The 20,902-nt window shown below is 35.6% G+C and overlaps 1 protein-coding gene across 3 annotated transcripts; it reads left to right on the top strand.

The window, feature by feature from the left end:
* The first annotated feature begins 2,518 nt into the window (after nucleotides 1-2,518).
* LOC116512148 (centrosomal protein of 135 kDa-like) lies at nucleotides 2,519-20,582 on the top strand. 3 transcript variants are annotated; one of them, XM_032222454.1, is made up of 11 exons: nucleotides 2,519-3,137; nucleotides 4,982-5,115; nucleotides 5,353-5,442; nucleotides 7,473-7,551; nucleotides 9,345-9,459; nucleotides 10,726-10,910; nucleotides 11,962-12,116; nucleotides 12,330-12,492; nucleotides 13,205-13,363; nucleotides 14,547-14,711; nucleotides 17,994-20,582. In XM_032222454.1, the coding sequence occupies exons 3-11, from the start codon at nucleotides 5,357-5,359 to the stop codon at nucleotides 18,153-18,155; spliced, it is 1,269 nt and encodes a 422-aa protein (XP_032078345.1). In that variant the 5' UTR covers nucleotides 2,519-3,137; nucleotides 4,982-5,115; nucleotides 5,353-5,356; the 3' UTR covers nucleotides 18,156-20,582. The 3 variants fall into 3 exon arrangements, with proteins under 3 accessions (XP_032078345.1, XP_032078346.1, XP_032078344.1); XM_032222455.1 differs by lacking the exon at nucleotides 4,982-5,115 and having other exon boundaries at nucleotides 2,519-2,932; XM_032222453.1 differs by lacking the exon at nucleotides 4,982-5,115.
* Nucleotides 20,583-20,902: the final 320 nt, after the last annotated feature.

Here is a 20,902-nt window from a genome sequence, read left to right as displayed (position 1 = left end):
AAATCTATTGGAAATTCTTACTTGAAACTAAACCTGCATCTATTGAATGCATTAAATTTCAGACTAGCTAACCATATTTTATGAACTCAGTTCATGTGGTCAATTCATGGTTCATGAGAAGCCCTAAGATTGGATTAATTTAAGAGAGCAAAACCTCATACGTGTATCTGGCTTTGCTAAGCAGATGTCAGACCTCATTAATATTTGTGTACGAGACTACCAGAAAAATCTCAGGCCTGTGGGCTGAACTAAGGCTTCCCCCATTAATAAAAAAATATTGTGAAAAAACAGAATGGCAAACCACTTCTGTATCATTGCCAAAAAAACAAAAACAAAAAAACAATACAGACATGTAGATATCTGAAATAAAACATGTATTTATAGTTTGCACTTTGTAAACACAATGAAGAACTATTTTGCATGAACACAATCTCATTGTGGCTCAAATTTTACAAGGGTCGCAGATACAAAGCTAAAGCTAATCCCTGAACATGTCTTTCTACAATCTTCTGACACCTCCCGTCTGTTGACATTACAATTCTCAGAATTCCAAACACAATCAAAGAATTCTGGTAATTGAAACGTTATCAGACCTGGAAGGGTCAATGGGTTATGCAGGGAATTCCAAAATATTTTCAAAATAAGAAATTAGGGCGTTCAATATCAGTGCTTAGGTTGTCTTTAGAAGTGGTCAGCCTCCACATTTGTTGGACTTTCAGACCATTTTTGCATTAATAGTGGTCATTCACATGTTCTGTTGTTTGTGTTGGAGCATTTGCTGTTCTCTGACACTACTCCACCACCTTCCAGTACAAGGAAGCATGTCCTATTAGATTGGTCAACTTCAGGCAACTGATGGACACAGTTTGATTCAAACCATTGTAGCCTGCCAGTGGCCAGCAGAGCTGGCAGCAGATTCAGACAATGATAAGGTTGGGGAGGAACATGGGCCAGTCCTGGAGTCTGGGGAAGGCTCTGATGAGGGCTCTGTGTCGGAGGCAGAGAGGGGGCCAGAGACATATGCCAGTTATCAGTTGCCTTCAGAGTCAGACATCAGTGAGGCAGATGAACAGCTGAAGCCTGACCCAGGCCGCCAAAACACTACCAGTTCGGCCCGCCACTGGACTAGTCAGAGGTGGTATTTACCGGTTCTCTGAACTTCTCAAAAATTCTGCTACCGGTTCTCCAGAACTGGTCAGAACCTGCTGAATACCACCTCTGAGTAGCATTTAGATTTATATACTGCTCCATATGCTTTACAGCACTCTTTGAGCTGTTTACAAATATTAGCATATTTTCCCCAACAATCTGAGTCCTCAGTTTACCAACCTTGGAAAGATGGAAGCTTGAATCAAACCTGAGCTGGTCAGAATCGAATTCCTGGCTGTAGCCTGCAATACTGCATTCTAATCACTGCACTACCAGAGCTTCTTGTATCAGAAGATATGCCACCAAAGTGGGCAAAGTAAATACTTACAATTAACCCCCCCCTGGGAATGGGGGTACTGTTATATAGGAAAAAATGTATTTTATGGTGGATGGGAGGACTTTATTGTTCATGTAAACATGCACCCAGTTATGGACCGACCACTGGGTTGGTCTGTGTAACTGTGTGTGGAGTTGTGATTGTCTTTCTCTGTCAGTGCTGCAACTCACTACAGACTATAAAGATATCCCTTCTGCAGAATTCTGGTACCTTAAATAATCAGCATTACCTGCTCAAGCCCAAGAGGGAACTTCAGTGGTTGCAACTTCTTAGACAAATTCCCACATCAGCACAACTATTAAAAGTGCAATTGCACATTTTTTTCATCTAGTTTCTTCACCCAGATGATATGCAGACTCACAGCCATGAAAATACAACTTCCACTTGTTTACTCAAAAAGAGCACATATTATACTCAATGATGCGTTCTCTGTACTGAAAATTTAGCCTGTAAGAAAATTCTTATATGCACACATACACACTGCTCAAGTTATTCAATGATGACCCATTGTTTAAAAACAACAACCCAGAGTTCTTTAATCCTCTTACCTGATTTGAACCATGAACTAATATGACTGGTTCACAAACGTGCAGCACAACTAATAAGTCACATTTTAATCTTCTTGCTAATCTCCTGGCTAACCTTTCACTCTCTCTCTCTCTCTCTTACACACACACATACCAAAGCAAGCCCCATTATAAACTATAAGGCTTGCTTCCACATTCCAGTGGACGTTAGTAGCAGTTGAATTAGATCAGCAGGCTCCAAAGACAGCAAATCAGGAATATCTCTCGGAAATATACATAAATGTCTTAAGCATGCTTTCTGTTTTTATTAGCCAACAAGTGCTTGACAGAGAAAAAATAATGTGGCAGAATTGTCATCACCATAAATACATTCATACATTAAATTGCTTGTTTTCAGTCAGCTTTTAGGCAAACACATTCTGTACGGGATATTTTTTTCACAAACACATTCGGCATGGGGTATTTTTTTTTGGAGTGTTGTTTATTCAAATAGATCAGGCACAAAACCAAAAAGAAATCCCCAAGGGAGCATCTGTTGTTATTAGGATTGGTGTGAAACGCGAGTTCACAACAAAATCTTCACATTAAAGGTTGGGTTGAAAGACAACATTAAAGGCACTACTATTCATCCCACTTGCTTATCACCTGGAAAACGTCACTACGCCCACCCGCAGTAAGATATCTTCAAAGAACGCCGGATATTTTCGATCGTCATAGATCTCTTTACTAAGGGAAGCGAAAACTTGGCTTGCTATAACCCAGTCTCACGCGGCGTCTCTTGCTTAAAGTTTAACCCCACCAGGCTGCTGGCCATCACTCTTCGGATTCCCAGCCCAGCTGGGCTGTTCGGCAAAAACTCTACTAACAGCAGGGTCGCCACGAACGTCGCGATCGCCCAGGACCCGCATGCTAAACGGGAGTAAGCCCCCTTGCCTTGCTCCGCGAACTTTTTAACATCCTTCCGGCATCGTCCTAGGAGTCTGCGCATGACAAGGGGCGGGAGGAAGGCAAGGGTTTCTATGGCACCAGCCGACAAACAGGAGTCGGTCCAGCCCGGGAGTTCTTTTTCCCACCGAGTCGCAACTGCAGGTTCCCCTTTCGAGAAAGAGGTGTCGGTGATGTAGGTGGGTGAGTTTTTGGCTGCTGGGCGTATTCAAAGGAGTCGGAGTGAAAAGCCAACCTCGAAGATCTGCTCAGGTTTCTTTGAGCATCTTTTTTTAAAAAACCATTTAGAAGTGGGCATCAGAAGATAAGATGCATTTCTGGTGGGGATGCTGAAACTGACCTTGGTGATGGAGAGGATCAGGTTCCAGTCTAGCTAGGGGGGGGGGGGGAGAGTCATTTGTTTCCACCTATTGCCTCAGTTTCTCAAATGGAGAAGGAATTATTGGGCTTTGTGCTTCCAAAACCGGAAGGACCATTATTCTTGCCCTTCTGCTAGTGTAGTGACCTCGACAAGGCTGGACAGCCCATTTGTCCTCCTGAATCATTTCAGGATACACAAGCTCAGAGGTTTGAAGTGCCAGGAGGGAAAATGGGTGGACTTTGTAGAAAATTGGGCATAAAAGCCCCAAACTGGATATTGTTGTCTTTTCTCCTCTGTTAATAGCAGTGCTTAACAGCCCTCTCTAAGCGGTTTACAGAGTCAGCATATTGACCCCAACAGAATGCACTTACTGTACTCATCCATTTGCTTTCCAGTCTCCACTTTGAGAATGAGTCTGCTGCTCCAGAACTGAGTCAGCACATCTGTTTCTTAGAGTTCTGACTTCTTACTTCTTCCCCTTGCCTCTTTTTGTAATAGTTTGAGAAAAATCCTGGAGAATTTGAAATCTTGCCCAATCATTTTGCCTGATTCCAATAAAGATTTCAGCTAATTTTAGTTTTGGATTCTTTCTGAACTAGCATTGCTATGATTGTTTTCTCTGTAATGGAATAATTAGGTTTCTAACACTGAGTCAAAAATGAATGACTGGGGTATAAAATATTAACATTGGGTTGCTAGAGAGATGATTGACAGACTGATCCAATCCATGACTCTTCAAGCCAGTTGGAAGTCCTTTTAAGATTATAAGAACCCTGCAGAAAGCTGGATCTAAACCAGCATTCAGTGTCACATAACAGCTAATCGGGTACATTCAAGAGTCTCAGGCATGAAAGGCAGAGCAGAGCAATAGGTTCCTACTCCTGAGCAACTTAAGTGCTACCACAAAGGATATCATTATACATTTTGAAGCCACATGTCTGTGCAGATTTACTCAGGTAGAAATTCAACTGAGTTCAAAACTGCAACCTTATACATCCTTAATCTTCTCTAAACAAACAGTACTTCTCCAAACAAGGGCTTAGTAATCAACGAAACATTACTAAATGTAGCAGACATGCATCATGAAATTCTATGAAATACAAAATGAAAGTAACAAAAGAATATCAAGCTTGTACAAACTTAATGTTAAGACAAATCACAGGAAATATGTCAACTCAGGCTGTTTGTCCATAATTAAACATTTTGGCAGATCCAATTTTAAACTTAAGCAGCATATACACTTTAATCCTCTACATATCTAATCAGAAGAATGGCCTTGCTTAGGTCCCATCAATCAGGCAGGTAAATCTAGTGGGAGCAGGCAAGCATGCCTTCTCTGTTAGGTGCCTTCACTCGGGAATAATGTTCCCCCACTCAAGGGATCTGAATGACTCCCAACCTGAGGATGTTGCATGAAGCTATTAAAGACCTGGTTATAATCCCAGACTTGGGGCAGGATAAAAATTGAAGCCCTATTGAATGTGTAAAGGATGGGGTTGGTTACTTTAGTATCTATCTACTATCCATCCATCCATCCATCCATCCACAACATCTATTGATCTGTTTATTGAGATGTTATGTTATTCATAACATCTTTTTTTTGTTATCTGTTTATTTTTCTTAACTTTTTCTCCCTTTTGTTCAATCTTGTTCCATTTTCAGGGACTACGTAGACAAATCTCTGCAGTTTTCTTGACAAGTAGTTTGCCATTGTCTTCCTCCTAGGGCTTGAGAGAGAGTGACTGGCTCATGGTTACCTAGCTGGCTTGGTGCCTAAGGCAGCTCTAGAAGTCAAGGTCTTTACTTTACTTTTTTATAATTGAAAGTGACCTATAAATTGTATAAATGCATAAAAAAGAAAGGATTATTATGTATATAAGGAAAGATAAAGAAAAATGCAATGTTCCTTTGGAAGCTTTTAAAAATCTTCATTGGTTTCATGATACAAAAGAGATGAAAATCGCATCTCCCCCCCACCCCAATCTGAAGCTACTAATATATTAATTTATGGTTTGTGTTTCCTTTTTTTTTAGTGAGATGAACTCCATCAATTCATTTGAAGCTGAGTACATAAAGAATTTGCAAAAACAAATCTGCTTACTAGAATATGAGACGACTTATCTATATCCTTTTAAAATAATGCAATTTTATAACAAGTATTTATGGCTGTTCCAAATTAGCTGTATTTCTTAACAACTTTAAAATGTTCTGTATTTTGAATACCAAGGATCCATGCCTGTTTGTTATGAAAGAATACAATTTATTGGATTAATTTTCTCTAAAACACAATGTGGTAGGTTTTTTTTTTCCTTTTCCCAATATTCAGTTCTCTTTATTTAGGACAAAATTAAGTCACACCTTTTGTTAACGGTATATCATGTACTTTCTCCAGTGTTTCCAAAATTGGAATGACACTTATTTATTTATAAATTTGTAAGACCACCTAACTCATAAATTGTGACGTAGGCAGCTAACAAAGGATTAAAAGGAATAAGAGATTAACAAAAACATAAAGAACCATAACTATGCAATATAAGTGGACAGAGATTAAAAATCAAAACATCTTCAAAATCCTAAAAAAGTTAGTTTTCCAGATGGGCTAATCTAATGTCCTAACTCAGTTCCCAGGGGAAATATGAAGTTTGCAACCACTTGTGGAAGGCCAGCAGGATTAGGCCATATGAATCTTGAACAGTATGTGTTCCAAAAGACAGGCACCATGACAGAGAAATGATGTTTTCTGGGTCCCATTAGATGGTATTGTGTAATGGAGGAAACCTGAAGCATAAGTAATAATATGTACCTTGAATTGCACCTAGAGCCTGTAGAAAGGTACTGGTGGTATAATAATAGTGTTACATTGGCACCTTCAGCTCTCTAAATCAGTATCTTCTGGACCAATTGTAACTTCTGGATGGTATCAAAGGTAGCTCCATGTGCAGAATGTTGTAATAGCCCAAGTTGAAGGTAATGAAAATATGGATAATCATGAGCATAACCTGATCATGGAAGAGTTTCTACTGGCATACAATATGTAGCTGTGGAAAGGGTTTTTTGACCACTATTGCCCCATTTCCTTTTAACAGGAGCCACAACTCAAAATTACCTCCAGATTGCGCACCGATTATGACTGTGGGAAGTATAATCCCATCCAGAACTAAATAGAAAATGTTTTCAGATCCCTGGGGCCTAAAACCCAGAGCCGCTCAGTCTTGTTTAGATTAAGCAAAATGTGTTTCTCCCCACCCAGATATCTATACCCTCCAGATACTGGATCCCAATAAAGTCCATCTACCACCCATGATGTACCAATTGAATAGATATTTCCTGTGGTGGGAAATGGTTGCAGAGAACTTCAAAGCCAACAATTGCCTTCCATTTGGAGCAATGGAACAGGAAATCCAATACTTGAGATGTGTTGAGATGCACCTTTTATAGTTCCTACATAATCAAAAGCTCCTCCCAGTTTAGCTTTGGGTTATTTCAGAACAAACAGGAATTGGTCCAAACAATGCGGTGGGCCTCAGCTGCTCAAAATACTCATTTTTGTAAAATATCAATGAGGTATTGTTGGCAATATATCATATTAGAGGGTTGTGCTTCACTGTATTAAATTAAATTTATTTTTTTTAAAGTTGGGGAAGTTTAATTTTCTGCTTCAAACATTGTAAGAATCGTATATCCTTACTTTATTTGCAGTGAGATATACAGTTATAAGCTTAGTTAACAATTAGTTAAAATTTAACCCCTAGGCATTCATCTAAAAACAATGCAGGTTTGGAAGCTAAATAATACATTTATATCTTCCTTTATATTGCATATGGATACTTTTCTTTTATACTGTTTAAAAAACCCTGAAAAGTAATTTATTATTTCTAAGACAATTGAAAAAAACTTACATTAAGTCCCACCTCAAAAATGTAAATCGTGTATATTTAGTGCTCCAAAAGGAGTGCCAAAACCACACATGCTCGTCAGAAATTTAGCATTTTTGAAGCTGGATTTTTGGGGGATCATATTTTTATGAAGATAATAGCAAATTAATATGATTACTCAAGATTATTAACATATTTCTGATGTTGACCTGTTTCTGGAACTAGGAATTGATCTTGCAAATATCATATATCTTGTTCCTTAATCATGCACCGTGAACTAGAGAGAAGGCTAAGAAGGCTACACACATCCCACCTAAAGTTACTAGAAAAGCCACAAAGCTGTTGCAGACACTGAAGGTAACTTCTGTTAAGGTTTGGTTTGGTTCTCTTGCACTGCCATTCCAATGTCAGTATCCTCAACAATCATTACAGGTTTCTGTGGCCATATGAGATGCTCTTTCTATAGCACCTTCATGTTGCTTTTAAGTTGGCATTTCTTTAAGCATCGTTAAGATACCCTTTCTAAAAAATAAATCTGTCAGTTTAATAAAGCGTCATGTTCATTTGAAAGGAATATTGTCAAGGATATCTTTGCATTTGCACTGGCTCTTTATAGCATAGGCTTTTCATTTTATTTAAATTATAAATATTAGTTATAACATCACATAATTTACCTGTTTGTAGAAATAATCCATCCTTGCAATTGCTTATAGAGCAATACTTAAGTAGATGATCTCATCATATTTATTTATTCCTTAATTTGATGCCTTTTCTTCATTAGTTTATGGATTAACGTGCAGCCACTTTAGGTAATTCTGCCTATTGTGTAAATCGAGGTAACCAAGTTACTTTAATAAACTGTGGTTCAGTTAAACTAAGTAGTGTATATGTAAACAAGCTAATCTAATATGACACTGAGCTACCCCATTGCTTGGGGGATTCAGCGGCATCAATAAGTGTCAATTCTTAGTGACCACATACTGTAGGTAAATTTTCTCCATGATGATTTTTTCCTAGTCTGGTCCTTCAAGTCTTCCTGCAGTGCACTAATAATTACAGTAACATCCACTTTGCTATTGGTTTTCCCTTTCTTTTTTTTTCTTTCTTTCTTTCTTTTTTTCTTTCTTTCTTTCTTTCTTTCTTTCTTTCTTTCTTCTGTTTCATTCCATCTTTCTAGGTATAGGAACTAGGTCTTCAATCATGCATCCAAAGTATGATAATTTGATCCCATTCACTTGTGTCACAATGAAAACTCATGAATAAATGAAAATTTATTTATTTAATAATCCATGTTTGTTTTCTTGGCTGCCTGTGTTATTCTCAGCAGTGTTCTCCAACATTCAAAAAACTTAACCCTCATTCTATACTGTTCAAAGTCCAACTTTTCTTTCAACATGTCACAGGGAAAACCATAGCCTACATGGTTCTTGATACGTATAGACATATTCCAGCATCTCTAAAACCTTCATGCTACTCTATTCTGTTGGACTGTGGCAAATTTCTGGTTCTTTTACTTAATTGTTGATTCTGAAAGGCAAAGCTATTCACTTTCAATATCTCTACTGTCAGGTTTAAGGCTGGTTGTTGTATCTGTTGTGATTAGTTTGATCTTCTTTAATTTAATCTTTGTTCCATTTATTTTTTTCATTGCACTCCTTCATTTATATTAGCAGTTTGCAAATCATTGCATTTTCAGCTATCAGTTTAGCATCAGCAGCATAGCGGGGATTAATAATGTTTCTTCTACCAAATGTAAACATTCCAACACTCCACTTATTATAATTTATTTTATAAGAAACATATTTGCCCCGATACAGAAAGAATAGCACTTGTTCAGGAACTGATGAGTAAAGAAACACAAATACAGAAGGGTACAGAAAGTAAGAAGGATGTGAGTTTCTTGGCATTGTTAAGAATCAGTATAGATCTTCCTCAATGAGATGTCATTCGGGACATTTGACTTCAACTGTTAGTGGTGCTGATTTTGAATGATGGGAAATAAAATGTTAACTCTCTAGGTGGCAATAATTTGAGGAGGATCTCACCTGTATGTCACTTGATATACTAGTCAGCTATTAAAGCGCTTTTACTAGTCTTTCAACTGAAATAAGTGCATTTACATGAAATTAATCTATTGCATATTTTCAAAGGAACTGGAAGCCACCATAAACAGAACAGAAATAGATATAGCAAAGAAAGAAAATAGCACCAAACATGTTGAAACTGAAACTCAAGCAATACACAAACGTCTTCAAGTACTGTCTGGTAATGAAAAACTCTTCTCCTCATCGGGTGTCATTCTTGCTATTAAGCTAAATTTATGTATATGAACTGGATCACTGTTAAATTTCTATATCTGTAAACGGCTATCTAAAATGTAGCCTATTCTGTATTGTTGTATAGAATGTGACTATATTCTATATTCTGATAATGGATTATCAGAAATTGGGAAAATCTGGCTTTACAAGACACAGGAGCTTTGTGTTACAATCACACTTGTAATACCAAGCAAAGCTGTCTTTTTCTTTTTTTTTTAAAGATGAACATGTTTATAGGTTCTAAGGAAAAGGAGAAAAAAGACTGTTACTCTAACCAGTGTAGGAAATTCAGGCTTTCCCAACATTTGCTAGATTAGGAAATATGAATATTTGTTTGATGTCTATTAGAATACCCATTTTGGAGCAGATGCTATTTATCCATGTTGCATTAACAATCCTAAATCATAGTTTATAAACTACAATTGGGCCAGTTGGTAAGCCTTTCTTAAGATTATCATTGCTAAAACAATATATGAATCCAGTCACTTCTGATACAACTTTCCTTTCTAAGGTAGGTATGTAGGTGGGATAAAGCACCAAAAATTCTTTTCTAAAACTTTTTAAACATCTGCTATATTTCTTCCATGAGAGGGAAGAGTTCCATAGTATAAACTATAGAATTCTCCATTCATACCTGAATTTACTATCGCCCCTCAACCTCTTTTATATATAAACAAACCTATCACAATTAGATATTTCCCTTCCTACTAAAACCACAATAATGGAGGACACTGAAACTCAGATTGCTAGAGCCAGCATTCCCATCTGTGTTGCTGTTGGAAGAAGTACGGTAATCCGGGCAAAAGGAAAAGGAAATAGAGCTCCAAGATTTTGAATGCAAAGTTGTCTAGCTATCTTCCTGGACTGAGGGACACTATAATGCAAACATATAACTCTGTACACATTGTTTGTGTGTTTACACAACAAAAATTGCCTAGTGATTTTCAAGAAGTTGCACATAAGGTGCAGCAACTCAAATATTGTTTATTCCCATTCTTCACATACTGTAAGCATGTTTTATCTGGACATAAGCCCTGCTTTGTTTCAGTGGGTTATCTTTCCTAATAAGTAGTTTTAGAGTCCCAGCCTCAGAAACATCTGGAGGCTTAGTGTCATAATTCAACTAAGCAGTCACACAAGAAAGGAAATAGATGTTTACAGGAAGACCAGACATATTTTAAATGTGTGGAGCGATCCTGATGATTTCCTGCAGATGCAAGTTCTAAAGAAAAGCTGCTATTAATGGAGGAGGTTACGAAACTGAAGAAAATGCTTGAACACTCTACCCAGGATATTTCACACAAAGAAGCAGAACTGCTAAAAATTCAGAGAGAAATGCAAGAGACTGTGAATTCAGTGAAAGAAAAAGAACATGCTGTCTGTCTTTTGGAATCAAAAGTAAGCTACTGCAGTTAAGACATTTACCAAATGCATTTGTGAAAGAGTTATTGCTATGTTAGAGGCATACTATATGGTTGGATTAATTTTAATTTTAACATGAGAGACTTGTGATGAATAGATAATTCTTTCTTAAAAGTGAAAATAATATGCATTTATTACCTAAACTATAATTTATCTAAACTATGTGTCTTCAATAGGCTTTTGCTAATACAAATAGATGACATTTCTGAAGAAGACTATAATTCCACTTTTTTCTGAAGTACAAACGTTAAAATATATATAGTTCTGAAAACTTTGGTCATTATGTAGACCTACTCATACATAAAGTAAAAATTTCTGACTTGGATTATTTGAAGATCAAGCCTATGTTATTTCTTAGTTCCTGAAAAGTGATTTTGGAACTTTAGTTCTATGAAATGGCCAGTCATCTCTGTCAATTAAGCCTTCAGTCTTGTCATGAAACAACAGCTTTCATTAGTTTAATGGGAAGCCTTGGGCATTAAAATTCATGTTCATGTCTGCTCAAATGGAAATTGATTAAAATTGATATTATTCAGAGCTAGCTCTAGTATTAAAATGAATACGGCTTCCAGAATTATAAACAGGGATGCCCATCAACCTCCTCTAGCAATGAGTGCCCATTTTAGTAAAACTAGAATTAAAATCTGGTGAAATTTGGTTTAATCACAAGGAACAAGCTGCAGAGATGCTAGAGTTATGCAGTATCTGATAACAAATGGGCAATCTGGAAGGTTAGTGCCTAAATGCTATATAAGCAACAGATAATAAGTGTATATTCCTTATGCTAGAAATAGGGCATTAAACCTGCAGCTCACGGGCTGGATGCGTCATGCCTTGGCCACACCTACCCCCGGTTTAGCAAAGAGAGAAAAAGTTGCAATACGTCACATGATGACAACATGTCATTGTGAGTTTGACACCTCTGCTCTATAGTCTCACCAGAAGAATCCTTAATGATGCTTCCAACAACAGCAAAGCCTGACAGAAGGGAATGTTTAGCATTCATTTTATTATATGTTTTATTTAGTGTCAGCAGAAGATTTGGCAGTACCAAGACATGGAAAAAAACCTTTCAGAACTCAGATCACAGTGCACACAACTGCAAGCATTGCTTTACCGCTTAGAAGAGAAATTATCAACGAGGTCCCAATCTGCACAAGAGACTATTGTTAAGGAACTTAGGTAAAGGCATTTGCGTTATCCACCTTTTAATATTTTTAGAACTATTCAGTACATCTTGTTCACACTGGATAGCTAAGTATTTCTGCATAATCATCTATAGTATAGCATAGTATAGTAATAAAATCAGGAGAGATAGTGGTAGCATACAACTAAAAAAGAACCTTATTTTTGAACAATCCATTACAGCTAATATTTAAAATGATTTATACTTAGTGAGGAAGCTGAAAAATTAAGGCAGATACTCAAGGAAAATAAGCTTTCGGCTGATGAAGATAAGTATTTACTCAACAAGATGGCAGAAGATTGTGGACATCTGACAAAAGAAAATAGTCTTTTACATGCTCAAATACAGAAAGCTACTAAGCATCTAAACCAGGTAGGCCTCAGGTTTGTCAGATTCCAATCTTAAAAAAATTAAAAGAAACCACACAAAAATTTCAGTCCAAGATTTCTTCTCTGTAAAGTATTAATTTCCAGAACATTGTTTGACAGATCCATGCAAAAATACATAACAGAACATTATAAATTTGAAGGATTTTACTATAGTAATAGCCATAAAGGATAAAATAATAGAAGGCCTTTAACTAAATTCTATTACGTCTTGTGATTGGAAAAGTGGTAATAGCAATTTTATGGCTTAGGCATTGAAATCAGCAGCATATTTTACTGCTATTTTACTACTATTTTCCAAAATCATTTCTTCATATTTTCAGGATTCAGTGAGGCCAAAACTGCTCAAGAACTCAATTTTTTTTGATATCCTCTCTCTCAACCTCTGTCTTCCATGCAGCAGAGAATAAAATAATTCTTCCCAAATTCTGAGTTGATCTCTTGCATGAGAAGACTGCAAATTAGTTTGAAACTAATGAAATAGGAAATCAGTTGTATTCCTAGTTGCTCATCTGTTTTTTACAGACAAGGTAGTGCTACTGCATGTGCAACATGCTCATTTTTAAAAGAAATGGTAGATATTTAATTATTTAGTCTTATAACAATTGTGTGAAGTTAAGAGAAATAGCAGTAGCACATCAGAGGAAAAGATACCATGATTCTTTTTACTAATACACTAACTCATATAAATGTTGTAGGAAAGGCAGCTGAGAGAGGAGGAAACTACTTCCTATTCAAGAAAAGTGTCTGAGCTAACATCAGGAAGAGAGAAAACATGGCAACTGAAGCGGAAACTCACCCACTTGAAGACTCTGTTACAAAACCTAAGACAGAAAGTTCTTAAAGCTCAGGAACAGGTTGTAACAATATTTTATGTAACTCAAATTCCATTGGTAGAACATAGATGTACCTGGGGAATTAAGCGATGCTGGAGATGATCTATCTCAACCGTGAACCATTTAATACTGAGTGGTTCTGGTTTTTAGGACCTGCTGGTTTTACAACTTTGCCATCTTCAGTGCTGGATGGAGATATACTGTCCCAGACAGACAGCTTGACAATCTGGGGTCCTTCTAGAATCATGACTCCTGATTGAAGAGCAGGTGGCAGTTTTAGCTAGGAGGACTTTCACATAACTTCGCATTGTGTGCCAGATGCATCTGTTCCTACGTTGAGGGCATCTCCTCATAGTCACTAGTCACCTATTTGGATTACTGTAATGCACTCTACCTGGTGCTAGAGTAACTAAAAGTTTCAATTGGTGCAAAATATGTTACTTATATGTGTTCCTAGTAGAACACAGATTAAGCCACTGCTCTGTGAGCTGCATTGGTTGCCAGCTTGTTTCCAGGGCAAATTCAAGGTGCTGTTTTTGACCTTTAAAAACCTACATTCTATGGAGTTAGCTATCTGAGGAATTGCCTCTCCCTGATTACATCTGTTCATTTGTCCAGATCCAACACAGAGTCCCATTAGCTAGGGAGCAACATTTGCTGGACCCTAAGCAACAGGACTTCTCTGCTGTGGCTACTGCCCTATGGAATAGTTTCCCCCAAAATGAGGCTGATTTTATCACTTATATAAATAATATTTATAATATTGCTGTAGTATTTATTACCTCTTTTTAACTTTGTTATTTATTGGTTAGAGTCACTTGTGAGATGGGCAGCTATATAAAGTTGATGAATTTGATAAATAAATAAACTCAAACACAAGAGTCAATATACACTCCCTTTCTGTACTAGGGAATTCTAGTAATATCCCTTGGATTTTGTAGAGTCAAAATTAAATTTAAATTAAAACAAGTTTAATTAAGGATAAAATTAAGGTAGTCTTTGAATTATTGTATACGATGTTGTAAGAATTGCCAGTAAATGTGACTTATGTACAATAAATATAAATATATCCGTTCTGAACAATCTTCCTTATTCCATTAAAATCAAGGAAGCCTATAATGTAAGCATGTTAATTAACTAGACATTTTAAAATAAAATTGAGGTTTAGACACTAATTAATATATTTCAAAATCACTGCAAATAGTTACTTCATCTACAAGAAAAAAAATCTACAGATCACAAAAGGCAACATCTTCATACACAACTAATTGATTTAGAAAATCAACACATCAAAGTGCAACTGGAAAATTCTAAACTAAGAACAGAGAAAAATCATTGGGTGGAACATATTTCTCAAATACACAAACAGGTATCTTAAGTAACGTATATTTTTATTTACATTCTATGCATGTAAATTTTGGGGGGGGGGAAACAAGACAGAATCTCTGTGATTTGTTGTCCATATTTATCTCCATAATGTCTAGTATAAAATGGAGCAAATGTCTGGTTATGATTCAGAATAAAATATTTATGAAAACTGCAGTTAAGAGAGCCAGATACAATTCTGTGAGCGTGCAGAAGAACGAAAGCAACCTGTGCATTCCTGCCTGAAATTTATAGTTAAGTGAATTAAGATTACAAAATTCATTAGCCAGGGTTAAAGTGCTTCAAAGGAGGATCATCAGTGATTACTATTAGTCATGGCAGCTATTGGGATCTTCATGTTCAGGGATAACGTATCATTGAATAGGAGACTCCAGGATAAGGCAAGAGCGAAGTATTTGTGTCTTGCTGGATTTCCTTCAGAGGCATGTAGTTGGGGGAAAGGATGCTGGATTATAGTATATGTCAAGTTGAGATCACTGTTTTACACAATGACCTGAGGCTTTTAGTTATATAACTTTCAATAACAAAAGTTTGTTAACTCTAGAACCATTCATAATCCTGCAGTACATGATCTACAGTGTGATCTGAAGTTCATCTAAGAACTATTAATAAACTTCTCACTCTGGGTGGATGTGGGGAGAGATTTTGGCCCACTCTTTTTAAAAAAATTACTTTGGCTTATTGGTGATTTGAAAGTGTGTGAATTGCTCACTTCAAGTTCTGCCAGACCATTTCAGTTGGGCTAGAAAAACAATTTGAAAATGCAAATATTCTTCTGTATCTTTCTGTTGCTGATTTGTTTGTTTAGGATCATTTTTCTGCTGCATGATTCATATTTGCTTAGGCTTTGGCTCAGAGAGACCCAGTGACATTTCTCTTATAGAATCTGGTAATATGCAAGTAATGGTATTTGGTATCTAAAAGCTACCCTGGTTCATCTTGAAGTGATCTTTATTGAACAGCTATTCGTGAAGAGTATATACATTATACTATATACAATAGGAGAAGCAATTATCATTAACTGCATGACTATAATGATAGAAACCAAGTTCGATCAAATTTTCTAATATGAGCCTCAACAATCTTTTTTTTAAACGTCCATAGAGATCACTGGATCAAGACAAGTTTCACTTTCATAAACCTGCTTCATAAACAACAGGTTCTGATGGAGCCACCAATGTGTGCACCATGCTTTGTGGGAGAGCCTCCAAACACACATATGATTTGTCATTTGATTGAAGTTATCAATTGAAAAGCTGATTATTCTAGGGACCTACATACTTTCTCCAGCAGTCAGTGAATGTTGGCTTAATAATAAAAACATGACACAATATACAGTTTTTGTCAATCTCTTTATTAATTGAACCTTACTAAAGTTCTGATCACATTGCCACATTGAAGGTCACCATACTGCAGAATTAGTGCGTGTGAAAGATTCACAGACTTCTCTCACCAGTGTATAGTATTTTGTTGCTATAACAAGCAGATTGTTAAACCTGCTTTTCCTAGCATCGGTAGAAGGCTTCACTTTTCTTCTAGCTTCAGCATCAGTTGCTTTTTTCATTGACACACAAGTGTTGGGGTTGAAGTCTGCCATGGGAGCTCACTGGGACATTTTAGATCAGACATTCTGCATGATGCCAAAAGTGACTGTTATCACCCAATGATCAAATTACTTTTGTAATAAAATGTGATTGTAGGCAAAACATTCAGAAAACCAAAGAATCAGATTTATAGCAATCAAAGGCATACATTTTAGTGACTCCACATAATCTTGTCCTTTTTTAAGGTTAGCAGAGTAAAGAAATATTTCTTTTGTTTGCTTCTTCATATACGTTGCAGAATTTAGCTTGCCTTGATAACAAAGTTTGTCAGGCATTTCTAGAAAACTATTATTATGGCAAAAAGTAGAAGGCTGTTATTGCAATACCATACACATTACCTGGGCAACATATAACAAAAATCCTAAAGATATAAAAAAGTTAAATGTTTAAGCCATGGTTAGCAATTCAGTAAACCAGATTAAAAATGGTGTTCCATACATATTTAACAGTTCCACAAAAAAGATTCCTGCAAAAAGACCTTTCTGCATATTTAATAAGTTGACATGATTGTCCAGTTCTCATTCTACTGGATAGTTTGTATGACTTTAGAATGAGAGCCAGATCTGAAATCAATCCCAAAAGACTGACAACCAGCTAAGGTCTCCACCAGATTAAAATCGCCACAGACGATCCCCTCTGCAGCAATTATGACTGTTTTACATTCATTAAATTAAAGATTCAGATTTCTGTTTATGCTGAGCAGCTTGCAAATAGTTTAAGGATTAGGCAAATGAAGACTGGAAAATAGTTGCCAAACCAGTTTTCCTGACATAGGAAGGGTACATGAACTATGACATTTACGTAGGGTTTTCCCCCTGCAGTATTCTTAGAGATACTTTTATTAAATGTTTTGGAAGAATAGATGACTCAATTTCACAATAGGAAAGTTAACATTTTTTTCCAACTTTGTAAGCCTCTAACAACTATAGCAGCAAATTCTAGAACACAGCTTCAAAAACCCTTATAGCAGTTAGGTATTGTGACAGGTATTTTTGACTAGAATCCTCATTTGGTGCTTAAAATTCAGTAGATAGTACTATAACCTCTGATATATCATGATAAAAGTGTTAAGGGACCAACCAAACTTTCAGAAAAGGACAGGAATCATCTACTCCCTCTCCTTGCGCTATACTAGATCCATTACGGAATTTAGAGTTGGTTATTCAACCTGTTTGAAGACTTGCACTGAAGGAAATGTACTTCAGATTACTGGCTGACAACTTTTAGCATAAAAGTTTCTAAATTGGCATTTAAAGCTAATAAATTAAGTCTAATCTAAAGGTGTCCAAGTAATTGGATCTGGTAGAAGAGAACAAGTCCACTCCCACCTTTCTGCAACAACGTTAGACATGAGAAAATTACGCAGCTAGAAATTTGCTTTAAAATTTCTTCAAAATGCTGATTCCATTATGTACTATCGTATTAGGGATGGTGCTCCTGAAAAAACATTTATTTTTCTGAATTTACACATGAGTACATTGTATTTTTCTGAAACCAGGTCACCATGTCAAATTTCTCATATAGAGATAGATAGATAGATAGATAGATAGATAGATAGATAGATAGATAGATAGATAGATAGATAGATAAGAGAGGGGGGAGGGGAGAGATTAATTTAGAATAATTATTGCAATATTCATAATTAACTTTTCCTATTACAGATTGCTGAAAACCACAATGAAATCAGTTTTCTGCATAGCCATGTTTATAACTTGTCGTGTGATCTCAACAATTTGAAATCTGAAGTCAATATGGCCTCTATTCCACAGAAGGGGAAAGTGATCACCAATACATTAACAACAAATTGTAGTTCAATGAACTAAGTTAAAAAGTAATTAATTTTCGCTTATATAAATATCATTCTTTGAAAAGTTTCTTTAAATTAAGTTGTTGTATTTTATACATGGAACTATTTTTTTTTAATGACTTAGAGAAATATCTGAAGATAAACTATATATTTTTTTGCTTTAGATAATATTTCAAGTATTTGTATATTCTCAAGATATTAAATATTAATTTCAAGGTACTTTTAATACTTTTCTCATTATTAATGTATCAAATTCACACATGAAATTGTCACAAATTAGTACCAGTGAAAAAATAGGGCTTGCATGGTACTCTTTTTGACATTATTATGTTCAGCATACAACAAAACTGTGTAATGTTTTCATGATCATCTCAAAGAGCAAATAAATTACCTTTTTAAACTCAGAATTCTTTCTGTATTCTACTTCTATAAAGGATCTGATTCATCAACTCTTCACAATATCTCTAATGGTTAGTGCCATCTGAATCATCCCATTGAGCAGACATTGAGTACAAATTAACCCAATTATAAAGAGGGGAAATCTAACCACAAAAGTACATGGAATGTACAAACTTACAGCACAGCATTACGAAGAGAAGAGCTTAGTGCCATGTTGCTGTTGTACATGTTCTACACAATTCTCTCTACAGCACCAATTCAGTAGAGAATCTATTACTTAGGATAGCCATGCAAATCATTTGAAAGGACACTTCAATTCCCACAACTTTGCTAGCAGGACTATATCATGCTAAAGATTCTGTTTGACTGCTTCAAAGATCTTCTCCTGTCTCCTGTTTCAGATGATCGTTTTTGCACACAAATGTATGAACTGTCAAACTGAGAAAAGGTTTATATTAAATCATTGCGTTTTACACTTCTGTTTACTTGGCAAGTTGCTATGATTTTCTATGCCCCAGCTCCAATTAATTGCCTAGCCCTACTACTCCTTTTAGCAGTTCTACTTGGTCTCTCTGTTAATGAACAAAATATACATGATTATGAATATGTCAAAATCTAGAATGCAGAAATTAAGACTGCTGTTTTGGATGCATATTAAGAGTTCCCAGGTTTTTCTTAGAGAGAAAACACCATTTGCAAGAAAAGATAGTGAACCATGATTCAGAATGTTCAATTTAACAATACTTAGCGCAGTGTGCATATCCAGTTAGATGGAGCTGGTGGATTTTATCGTATATTTCTGCATAAATAGAACAGTACCATGCTCTATTGGGTGCTAAAACAATACACATATATACAAAAAGTATTTAATATATTTTAAAATGTTATAAATCCCTGCAGACATATATATAGGAAAATTAAAATTCAAAGGGGCTTATATAAACTAATTTGATTGAAAAAATAAGTAACCAGGCTAAGCAAAGCAAATATATTACCATAATGCCATAATTCTTCTAAAGCTATAAACAAAGTCCAGAGCTAAACTAAGGCACATACCCTTAGGAGAGGGAGACTGAGAGTTACCATCTACATTATTTCTTGCAGTTTCTTAAATTGTAGGCAGTAGCTTAAATATATAAATAAATTTTAAACTATGGACTTTATTCTTTTTATTATGCTTCACATATTTACACGCATCTTTTTAAATTACTATATTTTGCTTTAGTTATGTACATTTACATACCATAACAGTGTATTTAGGAAATAAAGCTTGCTTAAATAAACATGCTTCTTGCCTGAAGCTATTTTGGAAAATTGCTTAATAGTAGTATAGCTAACTGTCCAAATCCATCTTAAATAAAGGTACTAGATGGATTGGTTTTTAATAGCTGTGCAAAATGTATACCCCAGAAATCTAAGCCAATTTGAGGACTGATGTAGAAGTTAGGATTCAACAATAACTGATTCTTAATCTCTGGTTTATAAAGAACTTTTTCCAAAATACAAATGACCAACACTTTTTTTCCCAATTAGTCATAACCAATAAAAAGATCAGTGTAGAGGCAACTGCCATGGGGTGTCAGTTGTTTAAATTCAACAGTTTTCTTTGATAAAATAATTTTGACAATGCTTATGTTTTGTTAAAGGAATAGCCAAAATGTCACACTTAGGATGCAATTTTAAAAAAAAGTCTGACTAGAGATGCAAAATGCACAATTATTTATCCAAAGCCAACAAAAATCCTGAATATATCCACAGGTTTTTTTAAAAGATAACCCGAACAAATCACAACAATTCTGTAGTGTACCAAGTGTATATTTCAATTTACTGTATTTAATCTAACAACAGATTTGGTCATAATTTACCAGATATACACAAATGATTTAAGTAGCAAAAGGAGATTCGGTTTCAAGAGAGTAAGTAAAATACATTAAGAATGTAAAGCCAGGTCCAGTTTAAGCATTAAGTGAATAGTATGTTATAATAAAGCAGATTTAGGTGATTTTCGGACAAGATAGGTAGATCAATTGTAAACTATTTTATGGGGAATAAATGGGATGAAAGAAATCTTTATAACTTACATATTCACAGAGCAGAACATTTACTTAACGTTTAAAATACTTCCCATTCATATTATGCTTCCCCACTATTTTCTACTTTGGACCCCAACAGAATTACACATTACTCATTTCAGTCTAGAAGAGAATAAGATGTTTTCAGTTCTTAAAAACAAAACCCAATAACTACTTATCTGTCAGGTTTACAGTGATGTGGAATCTACCAATGATGTATTTGGATAGAAAAGATTATACAATTTAATACCCATATGATTCAGTCTCTGTTTCATCCAGCAGAAACAGTGTC

Source organism: Thamnophis elegans, chromosome 8 (assembly GCF_009769535.1).
Source record: "Thamnophis elegans isolate rThaEle1 chromosome 8, rThaEle1.pri, whole genome shotgun sequence".
Classification (NCBI taxonomy): Eukaryota; Metazoa; Chordata; class Lepidosauria; order Squamata; family Colubridae; genus Thamnophis; species Thamnophis elegans.
This window is presented reverse-complemented; position numbering and strand designations above follow the sequence as displayed.

Coding starts and splice junctions, on each gene's coding strand:
- LOC116512148 (XM_032222455.1), top strand. CDS start 5,357: ATGAACTCCATCAATTCATTTGAAGCTGAGTACATAAAGAATTTGCAA. Junction 9,460..10,725: donor ACGTCTTCAAGTACTGTCTG/GTAATGAAAAAC, acceptor GATTTCCTGCAG/ATGCAAGTTCTAAAGAAAAG. Junction 12,493..13,204: donor CTACTAAGCATCTAAACCAG/GTAGGCCTCAGG, acceptor TAAATGTTGTAG/GAAAGGCAGCTGAGAGAGGA.